This window comes from Spermophilus citellus (assembly GCF_964194105.1).
Source record: "Spermophilus citellus genome assembly, chromosome: 2".
Lineage (NCBI taxonomy): Eukaryota > Metazoa > Chordata > Mammalia > Rodentia > Sciuridae > Spermophilus > Spermophilus citellus.
This window is the reverse complement of record NC_138183.1, coordinates 237,703,877-237,719,255: the sequence shown is the minus strand read 5'-3', so window position 1 is coordinate 237,719,255 and position 15,379 is coordinate 237,703,877. Positions and strand designations below refer to the sequence as shown.

Below are 15,379 nucleotides of genomic sequence, written 5' to 3'. Positions count from 1 at the left end.
AAGTCGGGGACTTGGGCAAAGATAACGAAATGAGATCCAACCTAGAAAAATCGAAGGTGGCAAAATTAATCCATACTGTTAATATTCATTAGGGAGAGGGCTAGGTCACAAAACCGAGAGGTTTTTACAATTATGTAGGAACCCGAATGATAAAGATTGCTGGAAGTTCCTTCTGCAGTCAGAGGCTGGGAGAATGCTGAGGTCTTGGGGGAGTGCAATTCTAAGTAAGGACTCATTTCCTTACTCCCTCCCTCCCTTGCCAAGATCAGAAAGTCAAAGAAGGTGAAAAGGCTAACGACATTGATTTACAAAGACAGCGAGGAGGAACTAAGTCTGTCTGAGCCAAATCTGGACGTCTGAGCTGAGGCGACAGGACCCAGACAACTACCTCAGGAAATGAGTAAATGAAAAGGGGAGGTCGCGGAATTATTTAGCCCTAGAACAACACTGCCTAGACCAGAGGAGAGGCGGGGGTGCAAGTAGAAAATCTCAGAAAAGGAATTTTGACAGTGAGAATGCTAGTTAAGATACAGCCCGACAGGCCCCCTGATGGCCCTTGTTTGATGTCAATAAAGACCTAGAGGATTACGCATTAGCAAGCCTTGCGTATTCTGGGACATCAATAAAGTCTGGACTTGGGGCCGGTAGGGTGCTGGGGTCACGTCCAGGCGACTTGGGTCAGCCCGGGTGCTCCTCCCTGGCGTGGAGCTAGGGTGAACGGAGTCTGAGAGTTGTGTCTAGGATAATAATAATTATTTTTTTAAAAAAATTGGGGACATTTGAGCAGTAGTAATGGGGACAGAGAAAGAGAGTCTTTCGATGGCTAGGAATGTGGGGGTGGCTTGAGGAGGAGAGGGGCCCGAGCCTGAGGTGCCCACGGGTGGGGTCTGAGGACTGGGGGGCGGGAGCCGAGGGCTGGAAGGGGCCGGGCCAGCGTTGGAGGCGGGACCAGGCGCGGTGGCGGTGGCGGGGGCTGCGGCGCGGGGGGCGGGGCGGCAGGGCCCGGGACACCCCCTCCCGGTCCCCTGGCGGGGCGGCTTCGGCTCTAGCAGCACTGGAGGCTGCAGCGGCCGGAGGGCGACTTGCGGGGCACGCGGACCGTGGCGGACCCGGGACGCTTCCCTCCCGGGACCCTCCGCTGACTCCCTACGCCGCGCCGTCCCGCGGGAGTCGGCGGGACCCCCGGCCGGCAGGGAGCGCCGGCGGCGGCCGCGGCACCATGAGGCGGCTGTGGGGCGCGCTGCTGGTTGGCGCCCTGCTCTGTGCACACGGTAAGCTGTGTCGCCGCGCCCGCTCCGACCGGCCCATCGGGAAAGTTTGTCCCTGGGTTGGGCAGCTGCAGGACTCACCTCCCAGGAGCCCAAGGGCGCAGGCTGGGGCCTGAAACCCCTCGCGCTCACTCCAAGAAGTGGCCCTGAAATTGCATGCTGGGGGTGGAACCAGGAGCTCCCCCAGCTCCTCAAGTGCGAGAGGGGACAGTGGTGGAGGAGCTCCCCCGGGCTCCGGTCTGGGCCGGGTGGGATAAGACCGGAGGCGCTCGCTTGCCTTCTTAGCTGCTCTTTAAAGAGCTGGGGGCTGCTTCCCTTTCAGGTTAAGACAGGGTCTCTGTGTCCTTGGTGCGAATGAATGTGTGCAAAGAAAGGGAGGCGGGGAGGGCGGTCGCTAAACCCATAAATTGTAAATAGCTCTCTTCCCAGGGGCTGAGGGTCTCGTGTGGGTTGCGGAGAGGGGCCTCGGTGGAATCTAAGTACTTGAGCACCGGGAATTCCTCTACTCGGGAACAAATCCCCCAGACCCGGCTCTCACCGAGGGTCTTCGGGCATTGCTTGCTTGCAGCATCTCCCCTTAGTGGTGTTTTAGGTTCCCTCTCCTGGCTGCGGCCAATCAGCTTCCTGCCCCGGATCCTCCCCAGGGGAGGGGTGGGGGGAGAGGATTGGAAAAGGGGCTGAGGAGGAACTTTGGGAAGGAACTGCTGGAAGACTCCCGCAGATCCGTCCTGGCTGGGGCTGGGGGCAGGGGGCGGGTGTTGCTGAACTCAGAAGGCAGCAGCCTCTCGGCCCGCGCGGTGGGGCCTCGGCCTCAGGGGAGCTGTGCGGATGGGATCAGGACTGCTGCTTCATCTGCTCCTTATTAATAACGTGTTCGGTGCCCGTTCGCAACTGATGGAGTGTGATTAGGACTCCAGTGGCATCTGCTTCTTCGCCGCCGCTTACGACCATGGGTGCACCCCGTGATAGAGCAGCTGCCTCTAAGTTTGTGCCCAAAGATCAAAGAACTTTGATCTCTGAGCTCCAGCTCATTCACCCACCGCTCTTCAGTGCGGGGGAGATCCGAATCTTCTAGTTCTCCTAGCAGCCCGGATGAGGGGGTGGAGTTCAGAACCCAGGGGTCTGCAGACTCTGGCCTTGCACCGCTTCTTTCTTTAAGGTAGAGGAGCTCGTGTGGAAACTGTGCAGATTTCGGAACTTGCCTGGCAGGGCGTGGAGATGTCTGGGCACTTGCTTTAAAGATTGTTTTATGTCCGAAATCCAAAACGGAGTTCTCATGCCTATTATTTAAACTATCCGTGAGTTTTCAGTGGCTTTTTCCAATCCTCTCTAGAGCCGATTGAGCCCTTTCTGAGAAGTGGTAGCCTGGCCGACCCACGTTCCTCTTAGCTCTGCGCTCTCCCCCTCCCGGGCTCTCTCCAAGAAGGTTATTTGTAGCCTCTTCGGCGTGTCGGGACAGCAGCCCTACTGGGGTAGGAATGTAGCTGTTCTTCCCACCACATGGGCCCCTTAAAGGGACAGCTATACTTTTTGGGGGGTTTCCCCCTTCGGGCTGCAAGGAAAGGGGATGGAACTTTCCTCCCGGCCCCCTGGAGGAAGTTTTGAAAAAGATCAAGGGAAATGGTTAGGCACTAGGACAAAAAAAAAAAAAAAAAAAAAAAAAAAAAAGGCGGGGGGGGGGGGTGCGGTAAAACGGATACCAACAAAGCCAGAGAGGAGATTGTCGCCTTCTGCCCAAGGGAATGGGGAGCTGGAAGGTTCCCTGGCTGAGACGGGCCAAGAGAATTTTACTGCTCCAGAGCTGTCAAAACTGCACACATTGCATCCAAAGAGAGGATGGGGGTAGAGAAAAATGTTTTACAGAAAAAGAGTGTTAGGTTTCCCGATCGCTGGTTTGGGTTCCTTTTTAAGTGGGAGAAAAGATATAATAGACATTTCTAAGTCTAGGGATTTTCTGTGCAGATAGGGTAAGCAGAGGCAGGGAGATTTACATTTTTGCTGGGCCTGATATTGAGCCCTTCTGGGAGCCTGTAGGAGACCAGATTCTCAGTGAGACTGAGCAATTGCAGAGCCTAGAACCAGCACAATCAAAACTATAGCCTTGAGGATTCCTGACACTAAATCCCAGGATCTCAGGGACTCGGTAGTTCCGGAAATGTAGTAATGGATCAGTTAGGCAGACCTGACCTCACCTAGAAGTGAACTCAGGACACTAAAATTTTAGGTGCTTATTTGGAATCTGCTAGTCCTTTGGGTTTTTCCTAGAGTCTCTAGGTTTGAGTTCAGCCTACATAACACTCCGCCCTTAAAGATTTTGGAAGGAAATTTGATGGCTGGGAATAGCTATAGCTATTTTCATCCTGAGGGTTATGACTATATGAAGAGTGGAAACTGTTTGTCCTGGCGGTTTCTTCTAGGTAAGCAAAAAGTTGAGAATTCTGCCATGAGCTTTTGGATAAAAATTCACTTCTGAGGATAAGTGCAAAAGAGTTGACCAGAGACTGGTCTCCTTCCCATCTGTCTATTGTCATGGTTGTCATGGTACTTGAGTCACCTTGTCCCCTGATCTCTTGGACTTGTGAAAGATGCTTGGCTTGTCACTGATTTTGGATTTCCTCTTCTGTCCCCTGTTGGATATCAGATAACATCTTTGGGACTGGCCCATGGTATTAAGAATGACAGCTGCAAGGGAACCAAGTCTGTCCATGTCTGTTACAGAGTACACTGGGCATGTTCATCTTCCGGGCCAGCACAGAACACAGGCGGTCACAGAGGACAGGGTGTTTTATAGCTCTTTGCTCACTCTACTGATTAACTGCTAGTCTTGATCCCTGAGAAGAAGGAAAATGGGAAGTATTATTTATGTTGCTGCTTCTTTAAAGAAAAAAAAGAATCAATACCGAGAGGTTCTTGAATGGGAACAGAATAATTTCAGGGATTACTTTAAGAAATAGTCTTGTCTCTCTTGTGACTGGGCATATCTCATAATTAAGGGACCATTCCAGGCTGTGTCGGTCAGCAATGGTCTCTCTACATTCCTTGATGCAACTTAGCCACAAGTTTTGTCCCAGTTGCCTGGGCACAGGGCATCTAGGTCCCAGGCTGTGTCTGAGTTGCCATCTCATCTTCAAGCAGCCAAAGCCTTTCTCTTTTCAGCCTAGTGGGAGTCAGTGTCCCAGGGGTGACTAGGTGCTGACTGGTTGTCTGGCAGAGCTTGAGTTTGGACCTATAAATAGCTCTGATGACTGCCCTGTGCTTGTTGCTGTCCTTCCAACTTAGAGCTGGCAGCGTCAGGCTCTTTCTCCCTAGTACACTCAGGAGCATTCCCCAACCTGGGCCTTGTACCCATTCATTTGTTCATTCATTCAGCAAACATATTTGCCAATTCCTAATCTAATCACTGTGTACATAGCTCAGTAATTAAGAAGCACAGGCAGACCTGGGTTTGAATTTTGGCTTTTGGTACTTCTTGGTGATCCTGAGCAAAACAGAGTCTCCCTGAACATTAGGATTCTTATCTGCAAATGAGGGTGAGGTGGGGAGAATGGAATAGTAGTCAATTTTCACTTAAGAAGGCATGAGATAATAGTATGTTCAAACAATTCAGCACAACTACTGTGTTGTTGTAGAACTGGATAAATGTCAGCTGATAGCATTTGTTTTTTTTTTTTTTTTTTTTAAAGAGAGAGAGAGAGAGACAGAATTTTAATATTTATTTTTTAGTTTTTCGGCGGACACAACATGTTTATTTGTATGTGGTGCTGAGGATCCAACCCAGGCCGCACGCATGCCAGGCGAGCGCACTACCACTTGAGCCACATCCCCAGCCCAGCTGATAGCATTTGGATCAGAGATGGTTCTTGACTTTGGAATATTGGAGCTCAGTAAATAAATAATTATAATAATTATACTACAGTGTTATGTGCTAAAGTAGAGGCTTGGTCCCTCTTCATTTCACTTTTTTTTTCCTTTTCTCTTTGAAAGATCTTGCCTTTGCTCCCCGAGCTTTGCCCCCTTGAAAATCTAATGAAACCTAAGTATATTTCCTACCTGTTTATACTTCCGGAAAAAGAGGTCTGTTAAGCTCTAATGTGAGTCTAGGGGAGCCTGTTCTGCATTAGTTCTCTCAAGAGAGGTGCAGGCGATGGAACTTTTCTTTGAGAACTTCCCTGTTGAGTGGTCAGCAATGCAGCCCAGCAACCTCTCACCCTAAGATAGCTGTGACCCAGGGTGAGAGATGCTGCGGGAGGTCTCTTGTAGCTGGAACAGTTTAGAATTCTGAACTCTCCCTCCCACTGGTCTAGGGAGAGAGTCAAGCCTCAGAGCTCATCAGGTAGTAATTGCCCCAATTTGGGGGCTGGGCTGTTGGGAGCCTGCTTCCCCCATAACAACCGTCTTCAATCCAAAATCCTGTCAATGTGAGGTGATAATTGATACAGACCTCCAGCTCTGGACTCCTCCACCCCATGTTTGACCCCCCCATTGTCTTTGTTTCTTCTTTTTAAGTTGGTGTCAGTAATTCGATGTTTCTGGGAGCTGTGGAAAGTTGACTGTAACCCAGAGCAGCCACTTAAAAGAATGGATTCTCAATACCTTCCAGACGGTCCTTTGAATATTTTCTGTTCTGCATTTTCGATTTAGCAAGAGCAAACACCCTAGGTGCCCTTGGGCACCTCTTACGCCCATCGGAGCAGGCTTCTTTCTTTCAGTGCACACAGGCATTCCCATTCCTGCTCACAGATGAGCGCTCCCTGACGCCCTGCTCCCCCATTATTCAGGTGACAGTGAGGAGGGGAGGAGTGCTGCCTGAGACCCAGCTGGGGAAAGCCTGGCTGGGACTTGCGGCAAGCCCTGACTTGGCCTGTAGGAGCTCTCCCTCACCTCTGTGCGGAGCCCAGGATCGGAGCAGCAGCCAAGCCGGAAACAAAAGACTGGGAGCAAACCTCCCATCTGGCCCGGGAGGCAGCGACACAAAGGTGCTGCTGCATAATTTATCACCGGAGGTTTGTACAGCCAGGAAGCTCCTGACTTCAGGCAGTGCCTTTTAGAGAGAGAGGGACCCTCCCCCTGTCTGGGTATAGGGCCAGGCAGGTACAGAGTAGGGTACTGGAAGAGACACCCGATTAGCACGTGGAATGAAGAGGCTGTGGGTATCTCCAGGGATCTCTCTCTGTCAAGTCTCTGGGCGGGGCAGAGGTGGAATTGTGGCAAGGGTTCCCTTTCCATGACCCCAGCCGGGGGAGCTTGCCTGCCACCACCTTGGGAGCATGCATGAGAATGAGAGACAGTGTCTCTGTTGGGTTGACTACAGCCTTCTAGAAACCAAATGGAAGTGCCAGCTTGTAATATCCATAAGCCTAACAAATCAGAAAGGGGAGCTCCCTCTTCCTCTTTCCACCCTCCCCTCCCCAAGCAGTTTGAACAAGTTTCAACTATATAGGCTCAGAGAAGCAGTAAAACCCAATAGCTCTAAAAGGTGTGTCCCTCAAATGAGAATTTTCTGCTCCTATGGGAATGATCTCTGGTGACCATTTTTGCACCACAGACTGGGACATGTAGTCTAAAAAAAATACAAATGTTCTGCCTGGCGGTGGTGCATGCCTGTAATTCCGGCAGCTACCGGAGGCTGAGGCAGGAGGATTGTGAATTAAAAGCCAGCCTCAGGGGCTGGGGTTGTGATTCAGTGGTGGAGTGATTGCCTAGTGCACTGGGTTGATCCCCAGCACCATATTAAAAAAAAACTAAATAAACAAATCCAGCCTCAGCAAAAAGCAAGGCACTAAGCAACTCAGTGAGACCCTGTCTCTAAATAAAATACAAAATAGAGCTGGGGATGTGGCTCAGTGGTTGAGTGCCCCTGAGTTCAATCCCTGGTACTTCCCACCTGCCAGTCCCGCCAAAATATAATGTTCTTCTGGGGAAGTTAACATTTTTAAGAGCTTTGCTGTGTCCCTGGCACTGTGTATATTGTCACATTTATTCTTCACTTATAAGGCAGGCACTATTAGGTTCCTGGCTTAGAGATGAGGGACTGAGGCTCAGAGCAGTTTGATGTCACATAGCCACTGAGTGACTACATCAGGATTTGAGCCCAGGGTCTAAGCTAGGAACTTCCCCAACCTGTACCTCATCTTAGATCAGAGTATTTGATACCCAGCCTGGCCCAGAAGATCTAGGCTGGAAAGATCTACCCCTCAGATTAACCTTTTTTGTATTTTCAGTCATTTTCTTAGGGAATCCCAATGCATTCAGAATTCTTTAGGCTTTAAAAGTCTCTTAGAAAATGTGGTCTGTCACTCCCCAAAGCCCTTTGTTACTGGGTGGACCGCATTTTGACATGTAGGGGAAAGGAAAGCACAATTTTGAGCAGGCTTCACAGAGCACAGCCATGTTCAAATCATGTTGGATTTGTGAAATCTGTTGACAGCTTCTGGGGAGGCTAAGTAGAATTTTGAGAACCTGTATAGAGACAGCCTAGGATTATAGCTATATGACTGGGTTGAGAAAGAGAGTACATCTAGATGAAGACAGTGTGGTTAGCGATCACAGTCACAACAACAATAATAGCTGCTTACTGTTAACTTCATGTGTTATCTTGTTTAAACCTCTTAGCCACCTAATGAAATTAATAGCATGATGACTCCCATTTTACAGAAGAGGAAACAAATCCATTTCTGAATTCGGTCTTCCTTACTTGCATCCTAGGAATTAGTTGGTAATAAATTAGGCCAGGATAAAGGATACCCTGTGCCTCAAGCTCCTCCTGAGAGAGATAGTAAAGCAGGAGCCTTGCCTCTTCCTGTGGTCATTTCTGCCACCACCTCAACCCATGGAGGTGGCACCACTGTTTGATACACAGTAAGCTACTCAGCAGGTATTGTAACCATCTCAAGCTCAGAAGAGCAGGTCTTAGTAATGGGTTGGTTCCATAAGACAGTTCTGGGGTTAGTCAAATCTGTGATAGTAATAGTAAGGGCTATCATTTCTTTTTAATTTTATTTTAACTAATTAACTTATTATTATTTGACATACTGGGGATCAGACCCAGAGCCTCTCAGCTGTTAGGCAAGTGCTCTACCACTGAGCTATCCCTCCCCAGTCCTATTTTAATTTTTTTTTTTTAAAGAGACAGAGTCTCATGGTGTTACCCAGGTTGGCCCTAAACCTGGATTCAAGGGCTCCTCCTACCTCAGTCTCCTGAGTTGCTAGGACTACAGGCACCTGCCACTGTGCCCATCTTATTTTTATTCTTTCTTTCTTTATTTTGGTGCTAGGAATCCAACCCAGGTCCTCCAGCATGCTAACTAAGCATGCGCTCTACCACTGAGCTCTACCCCACAGCCCCAGATTTATCATTTATGGACAACCAGTATATGCCAAGCCTGATGCCAAGTGCTTCTTATCAAGTACTTTAATTCTCACAGCATCCATATGAGGTAGGGGCTCTTTTTGCCCCAGTTTTCCTGCTGAGAAACTAAGATATGAAATTACTGCCCAGGGTCAGATAAGTAGGAACTAGCAGAGCCAGGATTTGCACTTTGTGCCGTATGCTTCCTGGGGTCCTAACATTATGCACTTCCGCCTTATCACTTTCCAGGCTGGCCATTAAAAGCTTCTTTTCTGTGTTTAAGAGAGGGCTGAGTTTTCTGGGACCAGTAATCATGTGTCTGATGTGTTCCTTTCGAGAGGAACCAAGTAAACCTGTCCTCTAGGGATCAGAGGAATAAAATGGACCAAGAGACAGAAACAAGTACAGCCATGACATGTCCATTGCACAGCCAGATAATGCAGCGAGAAAAGGAACTCTTATAGGAAGAGGGTATAGGCTTCACAGGATAGGACTAGGAAGCTGCTTGGGGAAGGAGAAGATTCTAGTTCTCTTGAATCCTGGTTAGGTAGGAAATGACTACTTTTTTGGGGGGCAGTGGGTACCGGGGATTGAACTCAGTGGGACTTAACCACTGAGCCACATCCCCAGGCCTGGAAATGACTACATTTATTTTTTATATTCTGGGCCTCTTTCTTCCTTTGACACTATCTCTCACAAGACTCTAGAGGAAAGTGTTGTTTATTCATTCACTGAAATAATAAACTTTTATTGGTCATCTAATACATACTAAGCATTGACTTATGCACTGGGAGTACAAACACTAAGCTATCACACTATTCCAACTGCCAAGAAGCTGAGTCTACAAGTGAACAACATAAAGTGCTCCGATCAGGGGCTTCCCACTCAACCTGGGCCAAGTGGGTCCAGGTGGGGAGTGTCAGGGAAGGTTTTACTTTCTGGCCTCCTGCTGCCAACTGCTTACCTTTTTTTTCTGGGGGACGGGGTAGGGATATAGGTACTAATGTTCCCTGGGCAAACTCCCCTCAGACAGTGGCTCTGTACGGGTCTCTTCAGACATCGGTATCTCTTAGATCTTTTAGATGAAAATAAGGTCATCCCCATGTAGCTGCTTGCTGTCACTCCTTTAATTTTATCATTTTTGTCTTGCTACATGGTGTCTCCTTCCGGGAAAGATGTCACCAAGTAGGCTGCCCAAGGAGCTGAAATCATTGACCTGATGTACTTTAGAGAAATTTCAAATAACTTATTCTCATTTCCTAGGTTGATAACTTTTCCATGGCTGCCAGTGGACAGGAAGAGAGGGGTCTTTAGCAGGATGGAAGAAAGCATGCTCTTAGGACTGCCGCTTCCTGCCCTTGCCATTGTAATCCTAGTCCCTCCACACCCTGTAGCCAGAATCCTCCACAACCTCACTGGGCACTCCTTAAGCCTTCTTATCTCTGGTTCAACTTGAAAAAGCTGCTTTGCAGCTGTGTGTAGTCACTGTCCTCAGTGTGCCTCCACGTGACAGGTGTGGCCCACCTTTAACTGAGCGTTCCATAGCATGATAGAGACACTTGACTGTGCATTGGTGTCACCTGCAAAGCTTATAAAAAGTCTGCATTCTGAGGTCACACTGAAAGAATACTGGAATGCTGGTTTAAGAGTCAGAGTGGGGCTGTTGGCCTAGTTCTACTTATCTCATTACCAACCTTGGCCAAAGCCAGTGACTTTTCCTGGTTTTGTTTGTTTGTGCTGGGGACCAAAACCAGAGCCTTGAACATGCTTCCTAAGCTCTCTACCTCTGAGCTACATCCTCAGCTCCACCTTATCTATTAAATGGGCACTATAGTAACTACTCAAAGTTACTGTGATGATTGAAAGAGAATGCAAGTGTTCACACCAAAGTAGCTCACCAACTCTAAAGAGAAACTGCAAAGTGTAATTATTTGTTGTCAGAAGTCCCTGCTCCTTCCTGGACCCACATAACACCCAAGTGCTGGTTCAAAAGGGATGGGGCTCCAGATTTTTCCCAGCTTTACTACTTTACCTTAGGGCAAAGGAAATTGGTCTTTACCTTAGCAGTAACCAGAAGGAGAGGTCACTGTTTGAGACCCATTAATTCACTACAGATTTGCTACTAGGGGATATATGAAGGAGAGGAACCCAGAAGTTGTACTTTCTCCTTTTGACCTTTGAAGATTCTCATAATAGCAATATTACTTATTGGGAGGCAGTATAATCACCTTCCTGGGGGTAAGTGCTGGCCCCAACCCTTAATATCCCTGTGACCTATCTACAAACTTAAACTTTCTGCTTTTTGTCCTCTGCTATAAAGTGGTGATAATAATAAGCATGCCATCTCCAGGGGTTGTGGAGACCATTCAGTGATTGTAGCAGATGAAAAGCACCTAGTAAGTGTTCAGCAAATAATGGTTTTATTATTATGAAGCTTTTGCTGTGTGAAAGCCTTGTGCTAAGCAGTTTACATGGGATTATTTAACTAGAGTTTCCCCCAACCCTTTGAAGTAAAATTGTTCTTCTACCCATTTTATGGGTGAGTGAACTGAGTCTTGGAGATATTGACTAATTTGTTTAAATATGTAGAATTAGTGGTGCTATCGTGTTACATTGAGTCTAATATACTCAATTAGTATTTCCCTTCTCTAGTTCAAAAGAAAGCATTGAGAAATTGCTAAGGTGACTGGGCTGAGGAAGATGAGATGTAAATAGTGAGGTTTTGGTTAACCTTTTAAGAAGATCCAGTGGGCAGTTAACATATATCCCAAACATTAATGACTTGATCAGAGATCAGGAACCCTTTTTCTTGTTGGATTACTTTAGGAGAAGGGCTACTGCCAAGCCCCTGGGGGCCAGGGAGCTTGCAATGGGGCTGGCAAACAGCTCTTGAGGGCAGAAGCAGAGCTGACTATTCTAATTCAATACTTCTTAACACGGAGGCTGCCTTTGCCCTCCACAGCCATTTGTTCCCTTTCTTCACTCTCCATTCTTTTACCTAAAAAGGGTTAAAAGCTGCCCTTTCGGATCACAGCCAGGACTTGACTGAAAAGGCAGAATTCCACCTCTGGGTATCCCAGAAGGACAGCAGTTGTCCAAAAAAGCTGGCCTTTTGGCGTCTAATGTGTCTGCTTCCTGTATGAATGCCCAAGTCGGGGCTCCCGGCTGCTGGCTGCCTGACCTTCACCACAGCGCTGACTTCAGATGTTGCTCTGACATGCAGGAAGTCGTGACTCTCAGCCACCTGCAACTAACTCGATGCCCACCCGATGGAATGCTTTGTTCTTGAAATCTGCCGGGAAATCAGGACTTCTGTTATCACTCAGCCAGAGGTGGGGGTGGGGCCCTCAGGCACAGGAGCTGAGATCCCCTGCCCTCTGCACTTCTCCCTGGCATGCGCACCAGGATGCTGCCCATCCTCCCGTCCCCGTCCTGGTACTTGGAGTCTTAAAATCGAGGCCTTTGGGGAACATGCGGGCCTTGTATCCCACACACCCAGTCTCCACTGTTTGAGCATCTTCAGTGTTCTTCCATCTTTATTTTCTTGTCCAATCCTGGTAGCACTGGGTTTTGTTTTGTTTTTATTATTATTTTTTAAAATTTTTTGTACAAATAAGGACATTGAGGCTTAAGGAGCTAAGTGACTTGCACAAGCCATCCAACTAATCCGTGGAACCCAGTTCTGTCTGCTGGGATCCAGTGTTTTCCCCTCTGTCCCCTCTTTCTTCCTGTTCTTGTTACCCCTTTTATCCCCTCTGGTGTGTCCCCATTCCCTGCTGTGTTGGCTAGCAGTGTTTCTTAACCTCTGTTGACATTTGGGGCCAGATAATTGGGGAGCAGGGGCTGTCCTGTGCACTGGAGGATGTTTGGCGGCATCGCTGACTTCTGCCTACTAAATGCCAGTAGCATCACCCTCATGACAACCGAAATGTCTCTGCGCATTGCCAAATATCCCCTGAGGGGCAGAATCATCCCTAGCTGAGACCCACTGATGAAGCCTTAAACCTCTTCACCAGGCCTCCCTATCAAGGGGATCTCTGTGTCAGAGCCTCATTGCATGAAGTTATTCTTTGCTGTTTAATCCAGCCATGGTTCCTTAAAGGAGGCCTGTACTGCAATGAGCCAGTGTTCCTCAGGCTCTGAATGAGAGAAGCTTTCCTCTCTTCTCAGCGCTCAGAACAGTCCAGAAAGCATGGGGCTGGGGCAGCTGAGTCTTGGATGCTTCCCTGGGGAAGAATCCTCTGGCCTGCACTTGCAGAGAGAGCTAGAGAGACGAGAGACGGGAGCTCTGGGCTTGCAATGAGGCCCTCTTGTGCGGTGTGGGGAGATTCTGCACTCCCTTGCCTTCTGCAGGAAATCCTGCATCTTTCCTAAGACAGCTGGTTCCCTTAGTATGAGGAGGGGGAGCGCCACACCTCAGTTGAGAATCTGGTAGAAATCTGTGGTCCCTTACCCCAGAAACGTACATTTTGCTGATAGCTTTAGAGGTTCATAGGTCCCAAAGGTTGTCCGTCTGTGCGTCCATCCATCCATCCATCAATTTGTTCATTCATCCATCTCAGATTAGGAGTGTGTGCCTTGTGCTCACACTTACCCTGGGGGTTGAAGTGGAGAAAGATGGGTCCAGGAGTCTCTCCTAGCTTTTGGAGGGCTTGGTAGTTTACCCTTTCATTCTGGGTCTTCATCCCTAGGTCAGGCCAAGTAATTGTTATGGGGAGTGAGGGTGAGCATCAGGAAAGTGAAGCTGGGTCAGGTGAAGAGTAAGGAGAGGAGTGGCGATTGGGAGCTGACTCCTTCCCAGTTCCAGCCCAGCCTGAGGGCAGGGCCTAGTCAAGGGGAGGAAGAGGAGAAGAAAGCTGGGGGGAGAGATGAGCAAGGAGCCTGGCCCCCTCCTTCCCCAGCTGCAAGCAGCCCAGCCAGCGGGCTAGATGAATGCTGGGAGGGGGAAGTGACCCTGGCAGAACCCTTTGTTCCAGCTGAGGCTGGAGCAGGGGCACTGAGCCATTCACAGGCCATCCCAGGGCATCCTGCTGGGCACGCTGGGGAGGGGGCACAGCAGCCGGTCATGGGACTTGGCCAGGCAGATAGCTTGATGCTCAATAGGGAAGCCCAGCTGCATGCTGCTGAGGCTGGGGGAGGGGCTGTGTCTGCTGGCCTTCCTCTAGGCCATGGCCCTGATTGGGTTGAATTACTCTGCCCTGAGGTGGCCAGGTCTTCTCCACCTCCGTCCTCACTTCTCTTAGTCACCCTCCTCAAAACTAAGGTCTCATCACCTGCGCCTGGTACCTGCTGGACTCCTCAGCTAGTGTTACTGGTGTGGGGATTTCTCTGCTGCTTGAAAGAACCTTTACAATCTGCCAGGCATGAGGATTTTTTTTTTCTTTTGCTAAAGAGAATATCTATTTCCATAAATACTTTCTGAGGATCCAGTTTTACAGTTGCCTATTAATGTGAGCAAAAGAATTCCCCCCAAATTCTGCAGTGCCTTGATAATGTGGGTCCCAGTCATAACTGACAGACTGCTTCCCAAAGTCACCTTTCACTGGATGATCCTGGGAGGGCACGTCTTTTGAACTTATGGGGATCTGTTTCTTCCAGAGGTATTGATTTAGTAACTTTGTCACTTTAAACAACTAAAATATGACTATTAAAAGGAAAGACCTTAAATGCCTTGAAGATGATAAAAGGATAGCCCTCATCTTCACTTGGTCTCACTAAAAACCCTCCTTTGCCTTTCCTACTGGAAGTGTTCTAGAAGAATTGGATACCGGGGTCAAAGGGCAGTGGGGCTCTTCAGTCCATGAGCCCTGCCCATTTCAGGCCATCTCCAGGTAGCTGCAGGCTCTCAGTGCGAGCCATTGGAATTCTCACTGAGGCCAAGTTGTTTTAGGATTGCTTTTCTGTAGCATAATTTTGGAGTGCTCTTAAAATCTTGAGTCTTTAAATTATACCCACTGGGAAGTGAAGGTTACACTATAATCACTTCACATGTATCCTTCAGTAGGTTCTGCTTAATTTTTATTTCATTTTTGAGAGTTAAATGCCAGACTTTCCTTTAGAAATGTCCAGTGTCCCGTGAAAGCAGACTCCCCATGCCTTCCATGACTTTGTTGGGTGCAGAGATATCTCCTGCCACTGACTGGGAACCTGCTTGAGCACAGGATGCTGACTGCCTCCCTGGGCTGGCTGAGGGTTTCATGTGGGTTCTTTTGGTCGTGGAGATGATCATTTGACCTTGTGTGACTGTTGGGCATGGTTGTGTTTCCTGTTTCAGTCTGTTCTAGTTCCTTATACCTGATTATCCCCCATAATGAGTCTTAGCAGACACCAGATTCAGTCTCTCTCATCCCATTTAGAAGCCATGTGTGCGTGTTGATACCAGCTGCTGCATTTAATTTTTAACCTGGGCTCACATTGCATTGTATTTTTATGATCTTACATGAAGAGACTCTGTACTATGGGTAAAATTTACTCTCTCATAATGTGTGACTGCGGGTCTGTGTTAAAATGTCATCTATATTCATGCAAAAAATGACTGGGAATGTTTGCTTTCTTTACCCAACTTAGTGAGCTTTGCTTTCAGATCATCTTTTGTTCAAATAGATTCAAGTCAATCCTATGATGGAGTAGTTATTACAATAAATGTAATGACTATGTCTACTAACAACAAAAAAAGAGCAAGTTCTGACCGTGGGACTGGCCGGCTGCTTCCTGCTCCCTCTGTGACTTCTTTAACCTAATGAGGCGCCACTATTTAAACTCC

The 15,379-nt window shown here is 48.3% G+C and overlaps 1 protein-coding gene across 7 annotated transcripts in view; it reads left to right on the top strand.

Annotated features, from left to right (window-relative positions):
- Nucleotides 1-477: 477 nt before the first annotated feature.
- LRP4 (LDL receptor related protein 4) overlaps nt 478-15,379 on the top strand; it is a 62,934-nt gene continuing 48,032 nt past the window's right edge. For 5 of the 7 annotated variants that reach the window (XR_014020694.1, XM_081282721.1, XM_081282719.1 and 2 more), the window contains exon 1: nt 478-1,271. Coding sequence is in view for 5 of the 7 variants with exons in the window: in XM_081282721.1 (XP_081138847.1) it covers nt 830-1,271 (442 nt within the window). In the remaining 2 variants the exon portion in view is untranslated. The remainder of the gene's footprint in view (nt 1,272-15,379) is intronic. The other 2 variants (XM_081282718.1, XR_014020695.1) reach the window with 2 other exon arrangements.